This window comes from Adiantum capillus-veneris, chromosome 17 (genome assembly GCF_014529385.1).
Source record: "Adiantum capillus-veneris isolate H3 chromosome 17, ASM1452938v2, whole genome shotgun sequence".
Taxonomy (NCBI): Eukaryota; Viridiplantae; Streptophyta; class Polypodiopsida; order Polypodiales; family Pteridaceae; genus Adiantum; species Adiantum capillus-veneris.
Window position 1 is genome coordinate 89,745,342 of NC_140947.1, and position 27,086 is coordinate 89,772,427.

The following is a 27,086-nucleotide window of genomic DNA, read 5'->3' on the forward strand; positions in this document are numbered from 1 at the left end:
ATAGAGCCGCCTCAGGAGTTGAGCACGAAGATGGCTTTCTATAGAGAGCATCTTCTCCACCTCACAGGAGATGGGTTTGTGATTCGACCCAGCTACATGGACACACATATGTCTCATGGTTTGCGTTGTGCCATTGGTCAGATACGCACATCCTCACATCAGCTCGAGATTGAGACTGGTAGATTCAGAGGGATACCAGCAGACAGCAGGATATGCCGATTATGCCAGACAGAGTTGCACTACATATGTCATTGCACAGTGTTCTATGAGATACGGGGGCGTTTCCACTGCTTATTCAGAGAGGGTTTTGGTCCTCTATCTAGGGTCATGAGTTATGAGGATCAGAGATGTCTTGGACTATATCTACTTGAGTTACACAGGTGTAGAGACACTTTACTGGGGAGAGCTAGAGAGAGGCAGTCCCAGAGACACATTACAGATTTCTGATATGGGACAGCCAGAGGAGCAGCCACCACTGCAGAGCTCGTCCCACACTCATTCGACCACTACTGGCACTCTCATCGACCGAGCATTGGAGCTACAGAGATACAGATGACCGGGACTGAGGAGAGGAGCTACACAGCATCGACGGAGACTACAACAGAAGATTCGAGCCATACTCTCTCGACATCCAGAGTGCAGATGAGGATGGATCCTCACCATTTCTTCCATCTTTGTTTCACACACTGTTACATCCAGTTTACCGGGTACCTATTGTATCAGCTGCTACACCCACGTAGTTTTAGATTGTAGTAGTAGTAGTAGTATTTTGTTCCACTTCTAGTTCTTTTGTACCCAGACATGGTATTAGATTCACTATTTTGTAACTGATTGGTCTCATAGGTCATTTTGGCCTTTTGAAGACATTAATATAACATTTCATTTCTCTCTCTCTCTCTCTCTCTCTCTCTCTCTCTCTCTCTCTCTCTCTCTCTCTCTCTCTCTCTCTCTCTCTCTCTCTCTCTCTCTCTCTCTCTCTCTCTCTCTCTCTCAGCCAGCACAAGAATTGGGCACGAAGATGGCTTTCTCCAGAGACCACCTTCTCCAGCTTACGGAGGATGGTTTTGTGACAAGACCCAGATACATGAACACCCACTTGTCTCATGGGATACGATGTGCTATTGTCTCTCTCTCTCTCTCTCTCTCTCTCTCTCTCTCTCTCTCTCTCTCTCTCTCTCTCTCTCTCTGTCTCTCTCTCTCTCTCTCTCTCTCTCTCTCTCTCTCTCTCTCTCTCAGCCAGCACAAGAATTGGGCACGAAGATGGCTTTCTACAGAGACCACCTTCTCCAGCTTACGGAGGATGGTTTTGTGACAAGACCCAGATACATGAACACCCACTTGTCTCATGGGATACGATGTGCTATTGGCCAGTTACGCACATCTTCTCACCAGCTGCGGATTGAGACTGGGAGATACAGCGGAGTACCAGCAAAGGCCAGGACATGCCCCTTGTGTAACATGGAGCCTGAGACAGAGATGCACTACACATGCCGCTGCCCCGTCTACTACGACATACGAGGCCGCTTCCATTGCTTGTTCAGAGAGGGTTTTGGACCACTCTCAAGAGTCATGGGATGCGAGGATCAGAGATGCCTGGGTTTGTTCTTGCTCGAGCTGCGCAGACACAGAGATAGCCTGATCAGTGGCGAGGCTAGCCAGTCTCAAAGACGGATCACAGACTTCTTCAGAGCAAACACGGGACAGCCACAAGAGCCACTCCCACAGCAGAGCTCCCCCTCGTCTCACACCAAAGGCACACTGATCGACCGAGCGACTGAACTGGGGAAATAAAGGCGCCCACGACTACGGAGGACCACACAGCATTGACGGAGGCTACGTCAGAAGATTCGGAGCACTCTAGCCAGGCATGCACAACGCCCGGTCAGACTACTAATGATGGAGGAGATTGATGAGATCCACAAACGATCGATGCTAGATCTCCTGTGATTCACCTATCCCAACAAGCCGCCCATTTTTTGCTTAGTTCACATCGACCAGTCTAGGATCCCATAGTATATATCTTTGTTTTGTACTGTTGTTATTTTGTTACTCTGACTTTGTATCAGATCCAGACTGAAGTTGCCCGACACTTGGAGGATTCACAATGCTTTTCATGTGAGTCTCTTGAAGCCTTTTAAAGGCGATGTGCCTGAAGATGGGGAGCCTGATGAGCAACTCGAAGTGGAAGAAAACAATGAGATCCTTGTTCCCGAACAGATATTGGCACATTAAGACATCTTGGTTAAATTCAAGAACTATCATGCATTGGATGAGAAGTGGATGGAGGAGGAGGACCTAGCAGATACTCCTCAGATTGTGAATCTTTACCTTGAAGCTTTTGGTTTAGCATAGTCTATTCCAAATGGAACCCCGAACTCAGCTTGGGCAGAATTTGGTGAAGTGGGTATGCACAAGAGGGGAGTTGCTCCGCTCGTTTGTCAACAGATTGCCTCGATTTTTGATATTTAAGTCACTGATGTCTCTTTGAGTTTCACGGATATTGTGATATGACAGTATTCTGCTGTATGACTTTATGAACTAGAATTCGCGATAATATGATACTGATTTGTTCTTGACTTGTTTAAGTGCAGGAACCGATAGACGAAATGATTGCAGCATTTTGATCCGAATGATCTCGATAGACATGGTTGCAATAGGGATTAGTCAATCGGGCATCTATGAGGTCCTGAGTGGATCTAGATGCGATTGCTAATTGCGTTGCCGATAAATCATGGTCTGAGATCCGAACGAATGTTGAATGTGGTTTGTCCTGTGATGTCAAGTGATGTCCTGTGATGTCGTGTGATGTGACTCTTGATTGGTACATGTGCTAGATGTGTGTTCCTAGTGCGTCGGTACTAATAGGCAATTTCTGCTACGACAGTTTATGGCTTCTGTCTGTTTTGCAGGCGTAATTGAGGGCGATCACAATGCTTTTAAGAGGGAGGTATGTCACAAACTGGTGACGTGGCTGCCCAGTACACACACACACACACCTTCCCTTTAGCATGGAATAGTCCCGACAGACACGCTCAAATGATGACGTGGTACTGCCGTACGGTCAGCACCCCTGGAATCACCTCCACGTTTTGCGGAGGGAAAAGCGGAAAAGCCAGCTTACGGCACTGCTGTACGGAAATCCGCTTTTTGCGGCGATGTTTACGGCAGACAACATCAGCCTTGGACTTGCTTTATTCTACGCAACAAGCAAGAGAGAGAGAGATAGCTTTATTTTTAGAAGGCTTTTTATTTACAGCTTTTGGGGCTCTGCTTTTGGCATTCCTTGTAATCTCTTTATAAGTGTGGGCAAGCCTCCCACTTCTCAGAGCATCTGGACATAGAGTCTGTGAAACCGGCCCGTGGAGCGGTAGGCTTTGGCTTTCACCCGAAATTCTTTACTTTACTTTAGACACACACACACACACACACACAGTACTTTGCAGAAGGAACCTGCAATGGGGATTCACACTTAAGTGCCCCGAGCAGATGCCGACAACTTATAGGCCCCAAAATTGGCGCCCCTTTCGGTGTTTCTTTATACTTTGAGAGGGTAAATTACAAAGTAGAGTCCTGGGAATTCTTTACCTATATCCAATTAGATACCACCTGTTTTGGCCAAATTTCGGCAGCATAACAATATACCTTCATAAGTTCAGAATAGTCTGAACTCACGAATTATAAGAGGGAATAAAGCACTCATAAAACTATAAAAGCAAGGGACACACGAAAAGAAAAGAAAAACAAAAACAAACAAACAAACAAACTAAATCACTTTGTTTGCTACGAAACAAAATTAGATAAAACAAAACATTATTAACTTAAAAATGTTTCTAAAAAGGCATGTGTAAAATAAGTTGACGCAACTTACTTGGCTTAAAACAAGTACTCAACTTTAAGCAAAAAAAAAAAAAAAAGGATAAGACATCTTAAAAACTTAATCCTAGACTTGTCCCAGATTTTTTAAAAGGGAATTTTGTACATGAGAAGCTGGCTCGTTGTTGCTCCTGCGCGCTCCCCTCCCCCCCCGCCTGCTCCTGCTCCACCTCGCCATAGCTCCCCTTCGCCTTCGCCCTTGCACGCTGCCCCCTGCCTGCGCGTTGTCTGTCCACGAGCCCCGCCCGCTGCCCCCCTCTTGCTCGCTGCCCTCGCCTCTCCAACCCCTTATCCTCACGCCCCCCCCCCCCCCCCCCCCCCCCTCCGAAGGCCTCGCTTGAATTGCCTGACATCGTGCACAGTCTTCAAGTCTGGCCATGTCTAAATAGCTTCAACCTTTGCGGGATCCATTCTGACACCATCCTTTGAGACTATGTGGCCAAGAAAATGGATCTCTTCCAAGAAGAATTCACTTTTCTTAGGATTGACAAGTAACCTGTGACTGCGCAACTCTTCGAACACAATGGTCAAGTGACGCCTATGCTCCTCTTCATTCTTCGAATAGACTATCATGTCATCGAAGAACGTCCCAACAAACTGTTGATGCGAGCGGAAAATCCGGTCCATCATTCTATTGAACGTGGCAGGAGCATTTGTTAGCCCAAACGGCATCACTAGAAACTCATAAAGACCAAATGTCGTTCTAAACGCAGTCTTGTGCACATCCTCTGGCCTTACACGAATCTGTGGTACCCACTCTTAAGGTCTATCCTGCTGAAAATTGCAGCACTCTCTAAACGATCAAAAATATTATCAATCTAGGAATAGGAAACCTATTCTTGATGGTATTCTTATTCAACGCACGGTAATCAATACACATGCGCCATGAGCCATCCTTTTTCTGCACTAGGAGCACTGGGGACCAAAAGGGTAAAGAACTAGGTTGATTCAGCCCCTTCTCTAATAAGTCCTCAAACCTGGCCCATGATCTCTTTCTGCTGCGCCGCACTAAGCCTGTAGGGAGGTCTATTTGATGGGCTACACCCTGGCACCAAATCTATCCGATGATCCTCAGGTCTCTCTAGCGGCATTGCGACGGAAATGAATGAGAGAAACAGTCACTAAACTCTCGCAAAAATGCTGACCTTTCTTTATCTAACATAAATAAAGTTGACTGACAACTATCCGAGACATCACGTGCAAAAATCAAGTACACAAAAAGATATTTCTTTATCACAGAAGTGATAGCGGAAGCAGATACAATAGGGACAGACTCCCCTTTGAGCTTTACGTCCAAAACATGAGTTTTGTCCCTATGTTGAAGGGTGATTGTCTTGCCGAAGGCATCCAGCACGGAATTCCAAGTAGCGCATTGCACCCTTCCAATGGCATGATAAAGAACTCTTCCGTGTCCACACACGATTGAATATGCAGACGCAGTTTTCAATAATGGGAGTAACACACTCTGAGTGGCCCCAACCCTGCCTCTGCTGTGTACCCCATCTCTTCAGCTCTGATGCCCAATTTCATAGCTAACTCTGGTGAGATAAAGTTTGCTTTGGCACTTAAATCAAAGAAGATGAGTTCCGTCTGATCTCTAACTTTACCCCATGCCCTGCATAACTCACTGGCATCTGTATTGGGCCTATCACCCACCATATCTGGCACCAAACCTGCAGTGGGTTTAGGCTTCTTGCCTTTCTGGTCCTCTTTATCATTTGAGCCAGCTGGTTTTTTCCTTTGGGGACAATTTGTAACAAAGTGAACACGTTGCTCTCATATAAAGCATTTATTTTCAACCATTAGGACCTTCTTTTCCTCGAGCGACTTGCGCACAAAAGGCTTTCTTTTCTGTTTCTTTGCCTGCGGTCCAAAAGTCCTGGCTAAATCCTTGTCTTTGGTGGCCTTTTCTGACCCCTGTGACACTTCAGGAGCCGTTTTGACAAAGGGCTTCTTCGCTGATTTTTTTTTTTTGTTTCCCTCCTTTCTCGTTGCTCGAAAACCCACTATCCTCTCCTTTCAACAAGGCAAGACCAGTGTTAGCAACTTCCATGAGCTGGGTGAGGGTAGCCACTCTGTCTTGGTACAGTAGTCTCAAAGCCCTTTAGGCAGCCCACAACAATACTTCTCTATCTGCTCTGTCAATGGCACGAATCTGTAGGAGGTTACTGAGAGTAACGCTTTACAAAACCTCCGATTGTACTCTAGCAAGCTCTTGCACGTAGCCGAAGTAAGCTGGTGCCAATCTATCATGACGTCAGCTTCGAATTCATTTGACAGCCAAGCACATGCAAACATTTGCTTGAAGTAGACCCATGTGGCAGGTGTCTGTCCTTGTATTAACAATGTCGTCCACCACGTAAGCGCATTGTCCTTTAAGAAAGTGGCAGCTTTCCTGACCTTAGCTTTCCTGACCTTAGAGGCGTCTATAAAATTCCCTCCTCCATAAGCTATATCAAACTGCCGGAGGAAAGTGAGAGCCTTTGCTTTATCCTTGAAGCCAGTAAAATTGCTGAACTTTACAGCTGCACCTTTGTAAACTTTTTGCTTTTCCAATGCCCCCAAATTGTCATAAGGAATAGGGTGCAACATGGGCACTGTAGTATGCATCATCGGCACATCTTGGCCATTAACATTTTGCGTCAGAGGTGCCATATCTGGCTGCTGTCCAGAAAAACCAGCCATGCCAAAATGAGCCTGTGGCACCCCAAACTGCCCCGGGTTGCTCTGAAAACCTTGTTGCATGCCGATGCTACCATACATGGGGTTTGGCATCATGCCTTGCATACCCCCAAACACTGTTCCTGGCATGTACGGCTGACTTCCAAGCACATAACCAGCCATTCTTTGGAACACCGATCCACCCCCGAAATACCAAGGATGTACCGTGGGTGGTGGAAAAGCTGGATGCATTGCCTAGTAACCAGTTTCCTGTCCATTCAAACCAGCATGTGAGCTCCGAGAGGTGGCGGCCTGAACAAGCATAACCTGTGGAATAGGCGTCCTAACCACCTGTTCAAGGACGGGAGAAACCTGTTTTGGAGCCCTTGACTCCGCAACATGCGAGTGTTCCCTATCCTGCTGAGTCGCATGAAGTACTTGGGCTTGAGCCTCAACAAGCTCTATTCGCGGTGTAGGTTGCCTATTTGTCGTTGCATTGGTGGCACTTGCAAGAACTCCATAAACCTTGGGTTCTGCACCAGTTACGAAAAGACATTCACCGCGGCAACTAACTGAGTCCTGAACGCATCATCCTCAAGTTGCCCAGTCATAAAGCCCTGTACTGGAGGGACATTCACATCAACAGGAGGTACACACTGACGTGGACGTGACTCTCACCAATCTCGAAGACCATAGGAGTTTCCTGCTTGTCCTTCGAAGAGGAACCCTCTTCCATAATGCCCTTCCCTTTGTCGGCCATAGTGTAATCCCGCGTTCCTTTACTCTGTGTCTTTACCCAAAACAACCGAGGCTCACTCTTTGAGGGAAAAGTGATTGATGTCCCAAACGGAACCTTGAAACCGGCCTGTGGGGCGGTAGGCTTTGGCTTTCACCCAAAATTCTTTACTTTACTTTACACACACACACACACACAGAGTACTTTGCAAAAGGAACTTGCAACGGGAATTAACACTTAAGTACACACACGGCTCGCAAGCTAGAATGTCCCGAGCAGACGCCCACAACCTGTAGGCCCCAAAATTGGCGCCCCTTTCGGTATTTCTTTATACATTGAGAGGGTAAATAACAACGTAGAGTCAAAAAAACAGTCAAATTACAACGCATACACAGCGCTGAAAACGCACCTGTACAGTGAGGTTATTACCCTCACCGGTGCCTGCTTTGGAGTAGCAATTAACTACCCCAGTTCATGCTCAAGGAGGCTCTTGCCTCAGCACAAAAGCATGAAACCACACGTTGTACATCAGTCAAATGAAGAGCCCTCTTGTGGGGCATCAAATAACTGCACGTAGGGGGGAGAGAGAGAGCAGTGTGTAGTGTGCAGGGCATCACTCCTAGCACCGCACTGTACATAGAGTGGAAAGAAAGCACTCCATAGCTCTTAACCTCTAACAGTTCTTGCAAAATGAGCCTCCCAGCTTAAAAATCAACACTACCTCTTCATGCATGAGGAAAGTGCATTAAAATGCGCCACTTGGCACAATTACACGCATTTTCCCATTTCGGGGTGGCCACCTAAAAATCTCCCACAAGTTGCCCAGTTGACTTCACGACAGGGTTGTAAAATGTTCCCCTTGTCATTCCGAAGGTAATGATGCGAACACATTTCACGGCCCAAAATAGCAGTTCCCTAATTTTTAGGAGATGCTTCCGTACACCCACTGGTCTTCTAACCATCTATCCTCATTGGGACCGCATCCAAAAGTGCAATGTGGCCCAACTATCGGATACTTTCTGTTGGTGATCCCACCTTGACTGTATGCCTTTATTGAGTTCACTTCCTAGTATCCACCAACTTGCTAAGTGTGACGGGGGGACCTGCATGACCTTGGACTGAGCCTAGATCCTCTTACTATACGAATTCCAGTGCCGACCAACTTCCCGTCTGCGGGTGAAACTACCGTTCACATTGGCCATACAATGTCCGACCATTTGCAACTTCAAAAAGAGGGTCTCAAGAACAAAACAAAAATCATTGGAAAGAAACCAACAACTAAGGTTAGCAGTTGCCACATCCTCATGACATAGTTAACAGTTGCCACGTCCTTGTGACAGTCTGAGAGTGAGAGCCTCCCACTCCGTGTACTTTGTTCAACAGATTAATACAAAAAGAAATACCGAAAGGGATGCCAGTCTTTGGGGCCAATATCTCTAGGCACGGAACTCCGCTGGGCCGTGTCGAATCAATTGTGAACTGTGTGTGAGCTGTTTTGAAGTGAATTCTTGTCGTGTCACGGTAGAATCTTGACTTGGAGTGTCCAAGTCTGTTACAGAGCATCGTGAAGGAGATTGTACCGTAAGTTCGATAGGAAAGGACTAGGTGATAGGTATTCCTGATGCATCACAAGGTGGGTGACGGGTGCATCGGAAAGGGAATATCTATAGTCAAGAGGAAATTCCAAACTATGTTAGAATTGTGCACAAGGAAAAGCAAGTTGTAAGGTGCAACGGAATGAATGTTTGCGCTTTGCTCGAGATGAGTGCTCCGAACTGTGCTCAAGGTTCCTTTTGTTCTTATAAAAGAGAGAGCCTTCCGTTCTTAATGAGAGAATGCTATGATCACAAACAACACTGTGCATGCAAGTGTATGAGACTGAGAGATAGAGAGAGAAGAGAGATACGACACCAGAGACGTTGTAAAACCCTCCTCCGAAGGCCCCACTCTCGTCGATGAGAGTGGTCTACTTATGATTTCACAATCTAGTACAAATGGATTGCATGGGACTGATGCAAGTCTAGGCTATGTCGACGATGACGACGGTGATGACGAAGTCGACCTAAGGGCAGAAATCTGCAATCTTCCTACTGCTGTCCAAAAATGCTATGGGCTGAAATCTGCGATTAGTCCAAAACGCTGATTTGGGGGACTGTTTTCTGTGGGTCTTTGTAGCTGAAAATCTGCAGGTTTAGGGCTGAAAACTGAGGTTTCTTTATGCTGAAAACTCATGGTCTTTCCGGGCTGAATCTGCTACACTTAAGGTGAAAATTGCCGGTCTTTAACTACTGCTGAAATCCAAAAACGCCAGGGGATCTGATGATCAAAAACGCTAGCAGTTGTGGTCCTTGCAAAAACGCTAGGTGTTGGGTACTGTTGGCAATGCAGATCTGATGCAAAAACGCCAGGTTGGGGATTCTGTGCAAAAACGCTAGGAGAGGGAAGGGGCTATGGCGAAGGTTCTTGCTTGGAGGAAATCAACCAAGGTCTTGATGAGAAGTTGCCTGCTGAGCTTGGCTCCTGTTGCCTCTTCTGCCATTTAGTGCTAACTTTGGTTTGCTTATATAAAAACTTAGCAAAATTGCCCTACCTACTTTTGTTGGAAAGTCACTTAAATTAATAAGTGAAAAATGTCAAAAATAGGGAAAATAGGCTAATGCACTGAAAAATTCCCTTGATGGAATCTGATGGAATCTAATGGGAATACTGATGATCATGTTGTGTGCAACCAGAGGATATGCATCTACACTAAGTGATTGGGCATGCACGGTCTACGAATAGACTCACAAAAGTGCCAGATCACTTCTAAATCTAGACTGAGTGGATTGACTGAACCCTGATCATGCTGTAGCTTGTCCACGGACACATAGGGTTGGATGTGTCACGTGACACAAGCACTTGAATGAAGATGATGTGATTGCATCCAAAGATGCCTGGGAAGTACTGTGAAAGCATTGTTTTTAAGTTATAAGGTTTTATTGAGTTTTTGAGCAAATTCAGACCATTTTTAAAAGGTGACCGGCCGGCCGCCCACTTAATAAATGGGCAATTGATTAAATAAAGCAGTAAAAACCAACCATCGATTTTTCTCTCTTTTTCTCGCAGAAGAGCCCCATAGAAAAAAAAAAAACGAAAAATGGCCACGATCTCTACGGTCAGCTATTCTTGTTGTGGCCAGGGGGAGATAAAAGCATCACACGCCCTCTCTCAGAAGAGGAGTTGCTACCGTCAGCAAGGGGAGACTTTGCCGCAAGAAGACGCAAGTGATCGCGAGACTACGAAGCACGGAGGTCGCTTTTCTCGTGCAAAGAGTGAGAGGTATCAATTGTGGATTCGCCATACGAATTGCTATCCCATGTTTGTGTGTGTGTTTGCAGATGTACTTACTCTTCATGAGGGAGTAGGAGCAGAGGAAGGCATGAGCCTCTGCAGGAGAAAGGGCTCTAAGGAGCTAGAGCCAGATCAGCCCAAGGGTTTCATATCCGAGTTTGGGAAGTAGAACCACGAATCCGAGAGTGGTCGACTCTCGAGAAGTGATTTGGAAGTTGAAATTTCCCACGGAAGGACTTCATGTCCAGGAAGAAGAGTTATTCTGCAGAAAGAGGACTCTGGAAACCTAGTCGGAAAAGAGCTGCAGGGATGCCATGCCCTGAGTCTGGAAGGTGAGATCCAACATGTGTGGTTTGAGACTCGTGGTGGTAATGTCATTGAGGCGAGAACCTTGATTCTTGAGGATTTGGAATAAGGAACGAAAGTTCCTTGGAATAGGGTTTTGTCACGTGCACATCTAACCCTATGTGCATGTGGACAAGCTACTTCATGACAGGGGTTCAATTAGCCTAGCTTAGGAAGTGTTCTGGCACTTTTGTGAGTCTGTTCGCGGACCGTTCATGCCCAGGCACTTAAGAGTACATGCATATCCTCTGGTTGCACACAGCATGATCATTAGAATTACCATCAAAATCCATCAGGAGCATTTGCCAGTGCACAGAACCTATTTTCCCTATTTTAGCCATTTTTCACTTATTATTTTTAAGTGACTTTTGTTAGGAACTGGGTAGGGCAATTGAACTAAGCAAGTAAAAAAGAAAACCTAGCGCTAGTGCAATTTGGCAGAAGAGCAGGAAGTGCACAGGCAAGTAACCTTGCAGCAGGCATCTCTCCCTCTCTCTCTCAAGCAAGGACTCTACAGAACCTTGCGTTTTCAGCAATGAACCACCAGCGTTTTCAGCATTAAACCTCAACGTTTTCAGCCTTGAAGCCCTGGCGTTTTCAGCCCTAAACATCAGCGATTTCAGCAAGCAAGGCCAGTGTTTTGAAGCCAACCTCTCAGCGTTTTTGAATCCAACAAGACCAGCATTTTGAAGCCAGCCTTTCAGCGTTTTTGCAACCCTCAGATCAGCGTTTCCAAGACAGCAAATTCAGCGTTTGGCCAGCAGCAAATCCCACACTTCCCGCATTCAGCATTTCAGCCTTGTCGCCGCCGTAGTCGACAACCTTGATACACATTGCATCAGCATCTTGTACCGATTTTTCTACAATCAATAGCATAGACTTCTCTCGCCATCGAGAGAAGGGCCTTCGGAGGAGGGTTTGACAACTTGTCTGGTATCGTATTTGTTTCTCTTAGTCTCAACACCTTCATTCACAGTGTTCATCACTTTGTTTGTGTCCATTGCACTCTCTCACTAAAGGAACGGAAGGCTCTCCCTTTCATAAGTAAAAGGGACCTTGAGCACAGTTCGGAGCACTCATCTTGAGCAAAGTTCAACATTCACTTCCGCTGCACCTTACAGGTTTTTCCCTAGGAATAGGAAGCCGAGGCTTCCGAGAACCATCAAGTCTTATTCTAGAACAAACGTGGTAATACGTTCGGTTTAAGTGCTTGTATAGACTTCTCCTCAATAATAAAGATACTACTAAGGGAACCAACCCATCTTCTCGTCCCCAGTACTGTGTCGATCTTCTCACTCTCTATCTCTCTCTTTATTTATTTCTCTCTATATCCTCTGGCTTCAGTATTAAGTGATAAATTCTATTTATCGGAGTATATTCTATATTGCTATGCGCTCCCGTTTGTGACTAGGAGAATGAGGGAAGGGCACGCAGCAACGGCAATGGCGGGACGGCAGACAAGAAGCAAGCTCTCTCTCTCTCTCTCTCTCTCTCTCTCTCTCTCTCTCTCTCTCTCTCTCTCTCTCTCTCTCTCTCTCTCTCTCTCTCTCTCTCCAAATAACCCATAAAGACTAGACTTGCATAATTGAAAATGAACTAAACTTAAGTGTGTATCTTGAAATTGTTCCCTATTCTACAAGTTGTCGAGGATAACATCACATTCTTCTTGCTCTCAACATAGACAATCTGGAAATGAAATTGTGCGACGTCTCTTGTACATATTGCCGCAGAAAGTGTGCCATAATCCATTTAATGCTTGGCATAGAGAGTTACTTTTATTGGCCCTCAGCTCGAGTGAAATGTGGATGCTTTTGTGCGGACTAGGCATAGTGCGTCAGAAGACAAAGTATTAAAAACACAAAGCTGCAGGACTCTTACAACCTTTAGAGGGAGCGTCCCCATTACTAGCCCTCTAGGACAAATTGTGAAATACATATCAAGCCTCTTGAGTTGGGCCACTTTGCCATCCCCGTCGATAACAGGACGATAATCAAATTGTGTGGTTGCCATAGGCAAAGGGTTCCGCAGTGTTCTCAGAGGTCATCTCTACTCTTGCGTCATCCAAGGGGTGTAGCATCTCAGACTCCTCAAAGTCATAAGACTTGGACCACCTACTGTGTTATGAACTGGGCTGAAGCACTCCATGATCCCTGGTATGTGTACGGTGAGCCTTCGCTCCCCATCCTTATCTCTAAAGCACCCATCCTGTTGTCACAAACTTCAATCCATATGGAACAAATTACCATAGAGCAATGTAGATGATCATGTAGTTGTAGCCTCACCCACCTAAAAAAGACCTTTCTATCCACCCCACTAGCTCTCATTCGTAAAGGACTACTAGTGCGACTCTGGAAGCGTTGTCACATACGCCCTATATAGTGGTAGCATTGTACTCTCCGTAAGATGCTCTCATGTATCTTTGTAAGTAGCATTATGCATAGTTTTTACATACAGTAATCCTGTATGGAGGTTATGGTTCCAAACCGAAGAAATTCCATAAGTTCGATTGGAAAAACCAGACAAGTTTGGTAAGTTTGATCAAATACGATACGTCAAATAACACAAGGGTACGAAGAAAGAAACACAATGTGTATGTCTCTGCAGTTCTTTTTCAAGTCCACAACAGAACACAGCTACTAGAGGGGTGACATAAACAGAAAGCGCATACTTACGATGTCGTCCAAGAGCATGCAGACAGTGTCAGACGCCCTTCCAAAACGAAGCACCAACACTTTGTCGAGAGTGTCGCAGATGAGTTTATCCACCTCCTCCTTGCTGCTCAGATTGGGAAGAAGATAGCTCATCGTAGGAAGGGGAGAGAGAGAGAGAGAGAGAGAGAGAGAGAGAGTTCTGATCTGTCCGACCGCCCGACGCCGGTTCACGGTCGGTGGGCAAAACCCTCTTACACGCAGACGGCTGACTTAATTCGGGGGGGACGGGGGGTTTCAATGTTATTTGAGAAAAAGGGGTAACTCACCCTCAGCAATATTTGACACGGGTCCATTCAGACCCAGGGTGGTGGGACCAACAGTACCCTGGGTGGGACCAACAATCGCGGACAGGCTACGAGAATCTCGAGGAGAGAGGACGAAGAGAAAAAAGTCAACACGTTAACATGTGAACCCCCCCGCCCCCCCCCTCAAGAGACTCAAACCCAAGACCTCCTCGTTGGAGCCCGATGCTTTAACCACGCGTCCGCGTTGGGTTGCTTGTCTCCAAGGGGAAGCCATTCTCTCATAAAGTGAACTCGGACAAAGACAAAAGTAAACACGGACCAAGAAAGTAAACATGAATAAAAATAAATAAACAAAGACAAATCGGACTGCAATCCTGCTTCGCGAGAAATGTGCTTCACTTCAACGCCCTAGATCCCACCGCTTATACTTCATTCAATACCCCGTGTTAGATAGTGCTGAAACTCGGTAACTCGCCACAGTTGTCCCCTCCTCCTCAAGGGGTTACCTTTACTTTGTCTTGAACCCTCTTTGTCTTCGAGAACAAGGGCGATTATGATACCCATCATGATCTACAACGGACATTACCAAAAAAACCCAAAATTCCAAGGCTCATGGGTCATCTATACTAAGGATAATGGGGGAGGGAATTCCAGCTCCCCCCCTGCCACATGGCATTATTCCCTTGCTCAGGCCAGTGTGCCCTGCAGCGTGCGAACGAGAGCGGGCCGTTGAGAGGCTCAGGCCTTGAGTGCAAACCACAGAGAGAGAGAGAGAGAGAGAGAGAGAGAGAGAGAGAGAGAGAGAGAGAGAGAGAGAGAGAGAGAGAGAGAGAGCGTGCGAAAGCAAAGAGAGAGAGAGAAACAGAGCAAGAGAGTGAAAGAGCCAGGCTGAGACAGTCGACAATGCTCTCTGAGGCAGAACAATAGAGACAGTTCCGGCTTGAGGCTCTGAGCACTGCGTAGAACACAAAGAGAGCAGCAAGAGATCCGGCAGCTGCGTGCTCATACCCTGAGTGAGAGAGAGAGAGAGAGAAAGAGAGAGAGAGAGAGAGAGAGCACGTCCGGTGAATAGCGAACTTCAGGAATCAAACATTTGCTCGAAAAAAACTTGGGCTTAGTGTAATACCACCTACAAATTGAAGGTAGGTAACGAAAACTATAATATTAAAGAAATAATGTACTTTAGTGTAAAAACCTTCAACTTTATTCATTTTACCTCTAAACTTTCTCATATGTAGGTTTGCCAAGCTTTTGGAAAAAAGTTTTTTTCGACCACTGGTCAGGATGCGAACGCAAAGAGGGAGAATGAGAGAGAGTCAATGGCGGCTCCCAGGTTTATGCGAGTTGTGTACAAATGTCGAGAGCCAGGGAGAAAAAACTTGAAGGAGAGAGAGAGAGAGAGAGAGAGAGAGAGAGAGAGAGAGAGATGTACGAGCCAGGCCAAGCGTGTGGCCTCAGGCCCGGGTAGTATTCGAGAAAAATGTGTCTCAGCTTAATATCGTGTAGTTTTTAATTCCAAGAATGCCTCTTCAAGGCAAGGGGAAAAGGAGAAATTCCACCTCAAGATAGAGAAAAATAACATAATTTTTTAAAATTTCCTATTCGTAAATTCAAGAAAGGGAATTTTGTATGTTTGGGAGAATGGTTTTTCTTTTTTAAAATTTCCTCTTAGCAAATTCAAGAAAGAGAATTTTGTATGTTTGGAAAAATGGTTTTTTCTCGAACACTAGGCCCGAGCAAGGGGAAAAGGAGAAATTCCACCCCGAAATAGAGAAAAATAGTGTAAAAATTTGAGAAAATAACTTAATTTTTTAAAATTCCTCTTCGCAAATTCAAGAAAGGAAATTTTCAATGTTTAGGAAAATGGTTTTCCTCGAACACCGAGCAAGGGGAAAAGGAGAAATTCCGGGTCCCCCCCTGCCACATGGCATTATTTCCTTGCTTAGGCCAGTGTGCCTTGCAGCGTGCGAACAAGAGCGGGCCGCTGACAGGCTCAAGCCTTGAGTGTGAACCACACACACACACACACACACACAGAGCGTGCGAACGCAAAGAGAGAGAAACAGAGAGAGAGAGAGAGAGAGAGTGAAAGAGCCAGCAGACTGAGGCCGTCGGCAGTGCTCTCTAAGGTAGAACAGTAGAGAGAGTTCCGGCTTGAGGCTCTGAGCACTGTGCAAAACACACACAGAGCGGCAAGAGATGCGGTAGCTGCGTGCTCAGGTCGAGAGAGAGAGAGAGAGAGAGAGAGAGAGAGAGAGAGAGAGAGAGAGAGAGAGAGAGTCCGGTGAATAGCAAACCTCAGGAATCAGACATTTGCTCGAGAAAAACCTAGGCTTAGTGTAATACCACCTACAAAATTGAAGGTAGGTAAGAAAAACTATAATATTTAAAGAAATTTAATGTACTTTAGTGTAAAAACCTTCAAATTTAGTCATCTTACCTCTAAACTTTCTCATATGTAGGTTTGCCAAGCTTTTGGAAAAAAGTTTTTTTTGAGCACTGGTCAGGATGCGAACCCAAAGAGGGAGAATGAGAGAGAGTTAATGACGGCTCCCCAGGTTTATACGAGTTGTGTACGAATGTCGAGAGCCAGGGAGAAACAACTTGAAGAAGAGAGAGAGAGAGAGAGAGAGAGAGAGAGAGAGAGAGATGTAGCCGGGCCAAGCATGCGGCCTCAGGCCTGGGTAGTGTTCAAGAAAAATGTGTCTCAACTTAATATCGTGCCGTTTTCAATTCCAAAAATGCATGTTCAAGGCAAGGGGAAAAGGAGAAATTCCACCCCAAGATAGAGAAAAATAACCTAATTTTTTAAAATTTCCTCTTCGTAAATTCAAAAAAGGGAATTTTGTATGTTTGAGAGAATGGTTTTTCTTTTTAAAATTTCCTCTTAGCAAATTCAAGAAAGAAAATTTTGTATGTTTGGAAAAATGGTTTTTCTCAAACACTAGGCCCGGGCAAGGGGAAAAGGAGAAATTCCACCCCAAAATAGAGAAAAATGGTGTAAAATTTTGAGAAAATAACCTAATTTTTTAAAATTTCCTCTTCGCAAATTCAAGAAAGGGAATTTTCAATGTTTAGGAAAATGGTTTTCCTTGAACATTGGGCCCAAGCAAGGGGAAAGGAGATATTTGCACCCCAAAATAGAGATTAATAACCTAATCTTTTAAAATTTCCCCTTTGCAAATCAAAAAAGGGAATTTTGTATGTTTGGGAGAATGATTTTTCTTTTTTAAAATTTCCTCTTCGCAAAATCAAGAAAGGAAATTTTGTATGTTGGGAAAAATGGTTTTTCTTGAACACTGCACCCGAACAAAGGGAAGAGGAGAAATTCAACCACAAAATGGAGAAAAATAGTGACAGATAGGACAATCACATGGCCGCATGCTCGGGCAGTGTTCGTAAAAAATGTGTTTCAGCTTAATATCGTGTTGTTTTCAATTCCAAAAATGCATGTTGAGTGCAAGGGGAAAAGGAGAAATTCCACCCCAAACTAGAGAAAAATATTCTAATTTTCTAAAATTTTCATTTTGTATGTTTGGAAAAATGGTTTTCCTCGAACATTAGGCCCGGGCAAGGGAAAAAGGAGAAATTTTATCCCAAAATAGAGAAAAATACTGTAGAATTTTAAAATTTCCTCTTCGCAAATTCAAGAAAGGGAATTTGAATGGTTGGGAAAATGGTTTTCCTCAAACTCTTGGTCTGGGCAAGGGGAAAGGATAAATTCCACCCCAAAATAGAGAAGAATAGTATAAAAATTTGAGAAAATAATATTATTAAAAAAAAATTCTTCGCAAATTCAAGAAAGGGATTTTCTATGTTTGGAAAAATGGTAACATTGGGCAAGGGAAAGGGGAAAAAATGAAATTCCACCCCAAATAGAGAAAAATAGTGACAGGTCGGGACAATCGTGCGGCCTCAGGCCCGAGCAGTGTTCGAAAAAAATGTGTCTAAGCTTAATATCGTGTCGTTTTCAATTCCAAAATGCCTGTTGAGGACAAGGGGTAAAGGAGAAATTCCACCCCAAAATAGAGAAAAATAACCTAATTTTTAAAAATTTCCTCTTTGCAAATTCAAGAAAGGGAATTTTGTATGTTTGGCGAAATGGTTTTTCTCGAACATTGGGCCCGGGCAAGGGGAAAAGGAGAAATTCCACCCCAAAATAGAGAAAAATCTATACTATTATAAAAGGGGGAGGGATCTCCCCCCCCCCCCTATCCCCTACGCGTGTGTAAGCTCTCTCTCTCTCTCTCTCTCTCTCTCTCTCTCTCTCTCGATGACCCTCGTAGTCGTAGGCGTCTGGATCTCCCAAGCTCAGTGGCCCTGTCAATCAATGTACCTATGGTACAGGTGGACTCTAAAGTCTATTCTGATTCCTGCTCATCTGAATGCCACGTATATAGTCTGAAAGAAATCAGTGATCTCCCTCTGTGAGTGTCTCCTTCTGTATGATCTCCTCAAGTGGCTCTCCCTATGTCTGTGAGCTCCAATAAAAATAGCCCAAGACATGTCTGATCCCAGTATCTCATAACTTTGGCCAGTGGTCCAAAACCCTCTCTGAATAGGCAGTGGAAGCAAGGGGTTTGAGAATAAGAGGGACCATGCCGCCTTCGGGGCGCCGTTTTACTAGTTGCTATAAAGAACAAGTGATAAAATCACAAGGCCTGCCAGGCATGATAAAAAATTCTTTTTGACATCCAATTTTTCAAGCCCCCTTTCATATGCTTTGTGTAATGCAATCAACTTATATAATTGGCCATATATAACGTTAACTTAAAGATATAAATACAAAAAATGACAGGCAATTTTGAGATTGTTTTGATAGTCAAAATAGCCCTTGACAAAAAAAGTAGGCGTCAATTTTAGGCATCGATCTGAGGGTAGATCCCACTTTAAAATCACTACATCTCTAAGCTTTTGAAAAAAAAAAACATAAGCGTTCACATAGAATTGAATTAAAAGAGCACCCTTAAGCTTTACACCCTAAGCTTTAGATCCCTATGCTCTACACCCTACTTTTAAAACTCTACATTTTTAAGCTCTAGAGCCCTTTTTACAAATTTAAAACTGTAGATCCCTAAGTTGTAAATCCCACTTTAAAAACTTTAAAGTTCTAAGTTCTAAAACTCTAGTGTCTCAGGGTGACCCTCCCCCTACTTGTGGATCCATGTAACATTTTCACTTTCTTTAATTCAAAGTTTTACCTTCTACTAATAAAAAAAACTATAGGTCCTCGTTGGATCATTGTCTACCTTACTTTTAAAAGTTCTAGATCTTTAAATTCTAAACTTAGCTTTAAAATCTTTAAGAATAAAAATAAAAAATCTTTAAAGGTTAAAGCCCCAAATGATAAATTCCTTCCATAAAGTTTTAACTAACAAAAATGACAACTTTAGTTTATTACCTCAAGTTTCTTAAAATGAAAAGGTGGGTAACACAAATTTCAAAATGAAAAGGTGACTCTTGGGATTTGTGGAGCCTCTAAAGCTTTATCATTTAACATGTAAAGCTGTCAACGTTTCATGCTTCCAAAGGCATTGGGCAACCCAAAATCTTTTCCTTGATGATATATAAGAGTTTATTTCATATTTCAAAACTCAGGACATGTCCATCATTAGATTTACATAATTCATTTCAATGAGTACCCACTATCTTATTTCAATCAATCAACATTTTTGACATGTCAAAAAATGTTTAAAAATACAACTAAACCTTTTACCTATTTTAGTTAGCAAAAAGAGAAGTGATCTCTATAGCCTCTGCCCTTTGGGCATGCCAAAAAGTAGAAGATAAGTTTTTACATAGGTGTTTGATGACAATCTATTATTTGACTTAATGTTCGCTATGGAAAAGGCCAAATTTCATGCTTGGATTTCTTTCTCAACCTAGTTTTTTTTGGGGGACCTCTTGTGTGGCTTTGGAGGGCCAAGAAGGCCTTGCAGCCTTCCATTTTCACTCTACCTAGGTCCCCAAAACGTTGGTTTTGAGGAAAGCCATTAATTAGTTTTTTTTTTTTTTTTTGGGGGGGTGGGGGAGGGGGGGGGCGCAAGAAAGAAAAAGGGGGGGGGGGGGGGGGAAAGGGAAAGGAGGAGAAGGGGAAAAAGGGGGGGGGAGGAGAGGAAAGGAAAAGGGAAGGGTGGGGGGAAAAAAGGGAAAGCAAGAGGGGGGGGGGTTGTTTTTTTTTAATAGTTAAAGGCACCCCAAAGGGCGTGGGCTTGTAGCTTAGTGGTTAAGGATGAGCTTTATACTCTCCAGGTGATGAAGTCAAATTCCACCCATTAGCAATGGTTTTAAGTCGTGAGTTGAATGGAGATGCTAATTGGAGATGCTAAAGCATCTTGGAAAGATTTTACGTAATAAAAAATTAGTGAAAATAGAAAAGTGAAAGTAGAGCCAATTCATACTAGTAGAAAATGGTATACTTCCCCATGGTCGGACATATTTTGATTTCACCCTTAGAATGACAAAATATCACAAAAGTTACAAGCTAGTTTTCATAGATTCTAAACATCATCAGAAGAATCCTATTTACAAGCCTTAGTGTAGATCTCCCTTATAGTTTTGGAAATGCATGAAGATTATAAGAGATTACATAGTACTTTTGTTTCTTTTCTTTGGGCATGTCTTCTTTGGTCATGTCCAAAGGGCAAAGGCTATAGAGATGCTTTCTCTTTTTGCTAATTAAAATATTTTTTATTTTTTATTTATATTTTTTGGTTTATTTTGTGAGTTTTTTGCATTAAAAAATTTTGTGATCAGTTTCTAAAGTTAATGAACCATTTTTAAATGGATCGAGCTGTAAAGAGGGGGTCTCCAAGTCATCATTCATCATTGGAGGGCCAGGGAGGAGGGGAAGGGGTGCAAGATTTTGATTGCTAGGGTTACAAGGTGCTTATAATTAAGAGCTTTGAGGTCTAGGAGGCGGCTATTGTGTAGTGAGCTACGCTTGCTCAGGCTTCACTTGGGTGGGAAGGTTATGTTTGCAGCACATCCTCGTAAGGTTTTCCTTTTTGACATCTTAGTCGTTGGTAAATCCTAGCAAAAAAATGACGGGGCAATGTTGAGATTCAGCTTTGGTGTAGGAGCGGCTGGGCAAAAGCAGACACCGAATGGTTGCAACTTTGCTTTGTGAGGCTACTTCAATGATGGCTTATGAGGTTTGTGTTTGAGGTTGGCTTGACTCTATTTTTTCATGTGCTGTTCTGACAGGCTTCAACAGTGGTGTTTGCACTGATGCTACCACATGTTATGTTGTGACCCAGGAGATGAGGAGAGCGCGGGGGGGAGGGGGGGGTGTAAGATTTTGATTGCTAGGGTTACAAGGTGCTTATCAATAGGAGCTTTGAGGTCTAGGAGGCGGCTATTGTGACGCAACTTGGTCATTGGTAAACCCTAGCAGAAAAATGATGGGACAATGTTGAGATTCAGCTTTGGTGTAGGAGCGATTGGGCAAAAGCAGGCACCCAATTTTGCTGCAACTTTGCTTTGTGAGGCTACTTCAATGCTAGCTTATGAGGTTTGTGAGTGAGGTTGGTTTGACACTGGTGTTTACACTGATGTTACCGCATGTTATGCCATGACCGAGGAGATGAGGAGAGCGTCATTTTTCTTTTTGTTCTCTACAAAGCCTTTTGTTGCAAGCTTCAGCACGCTGGAATTTGGATTAGTATGATGCGGCCTGAGGTATATCGTGGCCATTATTTTTTTGATTTGTGATGAATGTCACTGATTGGGTTTTGTGTGTTCCTTTGCTAACAAGTTTTGGGGGATATGCCTCTTCCTATTTGCGTTTGCATCTCAACCCACCTGCCAAGATTCACCCCATCTCCACGTTACACATGCAGGTACTACGATTGATTCTTTCTTGGGCTAGCTGTACCATTTTATTCCCACCCTTGCTATACCCTTCCTCTTGAGTGCAGACCTCGAGGTGCAGACATAATGATTTGAAAATAAATGGCAATGACTAGGAGATGAAGCATATCATACAAGAGTTTGTTATTGCAGCATCGATACACCATACAAGGGCAACGTTAGCACTAGTATATACTCTTGATGTAGACGGCAGTGCCCCTAGCCAACTGTTGCATGCTTCTAGCAAGTCAAGCATTTGTATTGAGTTTCTTGAGGTAGCACAAATGATTCATGAAAATCTCTCTCTCTCTCTCTTTCACACTCACACACACACACACACACATGCCACTGATGGTTTTGTGTTTGTCTTGTGTTTGTGTATGCATGCCACTTCGTCTTTGGAGGAGCAAAAATTGGATGCTTGAAATTGCTGGTCTTGAGAAAGCAAGGCCTCTAGATGCCTAATCCTAAAGGAAAAAAAGGGACAACTTCTCTACAGTAATATGAAACCTTATACTAATAATTCTTGTGTCAAAGGCCTCTTGTAGACTATTGGATATTCGCTCGAATCTATGCATTCACACATGCAACTCTTATTTCTTAACTATCCTCCTTCAAACCCTCGTTGCTTTCATCAATGATGACTTGTAATGCACAGTGACAAACATGATTGCTCTTGTGTAGCATCAACAAAAGCATTTCTCCCTAACTCTTACCTTAAAACTTTTTGTTTTTGGTAATACACTTTGACAAACATGACCCCTTTACTATTTAGTAAAGTTTCTTCTGATTTACCCCTTCACTATTTAGCAAAGTTTATTCTTATTTTATTGCTTCCATCTTATCAATGGTTAGTGAATGATAAATAAGCGATTAAATAATATCAGCTTTTTTTCATAAGTTCTCATGACCAATCAATTGTCTTTGTTTCAATACAGTGTATCATAGGCAGGCCTTGTGATTTTATCACTTGTTTTATGGCAAAACCCGTGGGTCAATATATTATATAATCCAAAACATTTACATCAAAATTCGTGCTCAACATGAGCCACAAATACCAAGCAATTTCATAGGACACACATAACCAGAGAACCAAATACATCGGCTAACAAATGAAGCAACCCTGAGACATACATAACCAAAGCAGGTCTGGTTGGGGGTTGCCACCAAGGAGAGTACACTGCCACTGTAAGCCCTTGACCACCAAACCGACATCAGGATACATAACGCAATGAAAAAGAACAAGACCAGCCAAATACTTCCGACAGGGCAGGGCATGTCGTCCCCATCACCAAGAGAGCATCTGAGGTGCCACCAAAGAGACCCACTACCACCTGAGCACTCCTTGCCCCGAAAAATCTCCCATCAAAGTGCTGCAATCCACTGGGAATCCAACAACAAAAAAAACCAGAGAATCCGAACCAGCAACCACCAACAGGTTCTTTGGGTGAGCCAAGCACCCTCGTCCGTAGGAATGGAGCAGCCCATGAATGCCACCAGACGACATGCTGTTGCCGCAAGAATCATGTCTCTTCACATGGACCCTCGCTCCACAAGCAAAAACAAACCCCGAGCATTCACAACTACCGTAGTAGCACCGCAAGGGGCTTGGAGGGGCTGCCTCCACCATTTCCAAAAAGATTTTGGTGAGTAGGAAAAGTTGGCGAGATCGAGGGAGGGGCAGCCAAGAGCCCCCTCCCGCACCCTCTGGCATCATCTCTAGCTCCTCAAAGCACCACCGGCCAGAGGCTGCTACGCGATGGCGACCATCAGTCCCTACCACAGCAAGCCCCCTGAGCCTCCCTGCTCTAGCTCCTCACAAGTTGAGCGAACACTGCCATTGCGCAGTTCTCAACGTTATAGCATGTTTGTGTGTTCTAAACTAAATGTGCATCTTAGTATCCCATTGACATGTACCCTATGATATTCCCCTTTTGTATAGAAGGGCAATTTTAAAACAAGCCCTTCTAATTTTGATGAACTCATAAAAAATTTGACGCATTGGATATGTCTCAAAGGTGGGTCACGATGTCAACTTGTCCTAGCTTCTTGTCATGTCCTCATCCTTTCTAGTGGTCCTTTTTTCTGATCATCTCTACTCCACCTTTCCTAGGCCTTTCCTCTTGTCCTATCCTCTCATCCTATTCATGTCTATTCCTCTCTACTCATCATGTCCTCTTGTCTTGGCGGCATTTCTTGTCCTCTCATCCTTGCCCTTCCCTCTCATCTTGTCAACTCTTCTGTGAATTCAGTTGGTACTAGTATGGCCAACCGCCTTTGGCAGCCTCTCTCTCTCTCCTCCTCTCCCCCTCTTTATCGTGTACAAAGGGGTTTGTTTTTGTTTTGGACTTTAGCCTTTAGGTCGCCATGTCCTCTTGTCTTGACGGTATTTCTTGTCCTCTCATCCTTGCCCTTCCCTCTCATCTTGTCAACTCTTCTGTGAATTTAGTTGGTACTAGTACGGCCAACCGCCTTTGGCGGCCTCTCTCTCTCCTCCTCTCCCCCTCTTTATCGTGTGCAAAGGGGCTTGTTTTTGTTTTGGACTTTAGCCTTCAAGTCGCAGATTGAAACACGTGTAAAGGGCTCCCCCTTCCGCCATATTATGTTAGTAGATATGTGCTATGTCTGGTGGTCATCTAGTGGATATACCTAGCTAGACTACTTGCAAACAAGTCACTTTGCTTTTCAGGTTGATCTTATGTGTGATCCATACAATGTATTGTAAGCACACCAACGTGTTCCCTCTTAGAAGTCCAATGGAGCTATATTAGCTGGATTGATTGTAATCAAGACATTTTTCTTTTTAAGTTGAGCGTATGTATAATCCATACAAGGTAATACAAGGATGCTAATGTGAGCCCTCTTAGAAGTCCATCAAAGCTATATTAGACTTGGAAACAATTGTTTCTACGTGCTCGAAGGCTCCCATCGGCATTACCTCTACCTTCTACATCTTTCGGTGACATGTGCTCTTATCTTAAGCATTGGATAGTTTGCTTGATAAGTGGTATAGCCAATTCTTACAGAACCTCTTTGTTCATTAGGCTACACTAAAGAAGGAATTCTATGATGCCTTGCCACTAGGATACTTTGAAGAAAAGCTTCTAGTTAAGCTAGAGAACCTTGTGCTACAAGTAGAGGAGATCCTCATAGAGCTAATGGCCATGACTAAGGGCCTGGTGGCCAAGTTTCCCCAACTACAAGTAGACTTTATGGTAAGAAAGAAGGTTGAGAAGGATCTCCCTAAGGCATCACAATAGATTCTTTGATAGCCACCCAAACCGGAGTCTACCCTAAATGAGTTTGATAGGTACAAAAATTGAATAAGCAAGAAGACTATTCAAAGAACCTTGCCACTTTCTTTTTAGAATTGCATCTAGCCCTCTGGTTTCTTTATCGAAGGAGCTTAAATCACTCAAGTTACAACAAGATCTACAAGAGGAAAATTCCTCTCTCACTACACTTATACAAGAAAGACAAGTTGACATGAAGCATTGGAGTAGATGAAAGGGACTCAAAGGAGCTCAATGAACAGTAGAGTCTAAAGTATTGGTTTAGTGTGGCATGTACTATGTCGACTTAGATCATCCTTCCCAACAATATCCTCTCTCAGCCTAGTATTTCCATTTATTTGAGAAGAGTGTTCATGGCGCGATAAACATTCCCACTAGCTAAAGAGCTTTAGACTCGAGGGGTGCACCTTACAAAATCCTCTATATCATGTGCGAACAACGCCCAATAAAAAACCCCCTTTACACATTTTGTTGATTGGAATAAAATTACCCCTCTTTCTTATAAATATCTCACTTTAAAAAAAATTTAAAATCAAACGTCCCTCGTGTAAGCATAAGCTTGTAAACTGATATGAACTATATGACACCCTTTTGTTGAGTGCACGTGATACACTTACATACCTACACCCCTCGCGGCTTTAGATACTTGCAACATAACATAATCTAGTAAGTTCAACATGAGTATCCCCGTCATTTCCCATGGTTGCTCCTTATAAATTGCAAAGTAGCATGCCTACTCTCTTCTAGCTACCCCTCATCTTCACACAAAAATTCAACCTCAAGGCTTCTATAATGCTACTATACCCTCACCTTTTCAAACCTTCCATACTCATATCGAAAACCTTAACCTAAACATGGCCTTGTCCTTCAAGACACCCTAGCCTTCTTCCAATATACGATAGCCTACTCCTTCTCAGTTCAAGAAGTAGGTGGCAACTACAATACTTGAGAGGTAAGGACAAAGCTGGCTCTCCACCACTAACAAGGCTATGACATCCAAAGGATCTACATTTTAGCATATCTCAAATATGATCCACTTCATCTAGATACCATTTTTTGCAGAGAGACAGTTGCAATAATTTGCCCTAGATGGTCCTAGTGGCAAGGACGTCACTCTATAAGGAGCTACTTCATAAATGATTACTTACTCATCCACTGTCTCAGAGATTGCAAAAGCCCACACTTGATAGTCTCTATTCTTAGATAGCAGCTTACAAGAGAAATCTTGGATGGAGGCTTAGAGATTAATCATGGCCAAGTCTAGCATGGTAGATCTTGGTATGCAACATACCAAGCCATAACCCTTCACACTTACATTAGTAGACCAAAGGACCATGTACACCATGGGTAATGTTTGGCAGGTCCCTCTCTAGGTTCAAACCTTCACTTTTGATCTTGACTTTTTGGCCGTGCATCTTGCCTGAATGGAGCGAGACTTTCCTTGCATTGGCTAAGCCACACAAAGACTCTTCATGATTGGGGTAATGATTTTATGTGGATATAAACACATGGATCATTTATGTGACCCAAAAAACCTTGACATAGGAGTGGATCCCACTATCCATCATAGCTCTTTCTTTGTGGAGTCTAAACTAGACCAGCCGTAGGAGATGAGGATCTTCCTGAGTGCTTGGCTGCCTTGAAGTCTCCATTAAGTCTATTGTTGATGACAACAACCCCCTTTAGGAGATGTCTACTTGTTGAGACAATGGTCTTGTGGCTATAGCCTATGATCCTAGAGGCTCACATCTTAGCTAAGAGTGCCTATGAGCGTAGAATGGCTAAGAGCCTATCAACCATGAGCTTGTAGGAATAAGGCTTAGTGTTTCCATATCCCACAAGATGCACACATGGCAAGGGCTCTTATATATACGAGTAGGGTATAGCCTATATAAGGATCTAGTTGGGTGGATGCATCTGTTGGAAGTGGAGGTCTTCCATGGAGTCATTGCATGATCCATTGGATCCAACGCCTTCTTTTTGCACCACCTCTCCCAATGCGAAAGCTAACTACCATGGATGTTGAGGATGAGGATGCTAG

At 43.8% G+C, this 27,086-nt stretch overlaps 1 protein-coding gene across 1 annotated transcript in view; it reads right to left on the reverse strand.

Moving 5' to 3' along the window:
* Window positions 1–13,863, reverse strand: part of LOC147437680 (mRNA splicing factor, thioredoxin-like U5 snRNP) — a 33,424-nt gene extending 19,561 nt beyond the window's left edge. The window contains exon 1 of the mRNA XM_086487177.1: window positions 13,618–13,863. Within this exon, the coding sequence (XP_086343303.1) occupies window positions 13,618–13,749 (132 nt within the window). The 5' untranslated portion in view covers window positions 13,750–13,863. The remainder of the gene's footprint in view (window positions 1–13,617) is intronic.
* Window positions 13,864–27,086: the final 13,223 nt, after the last annotated feature.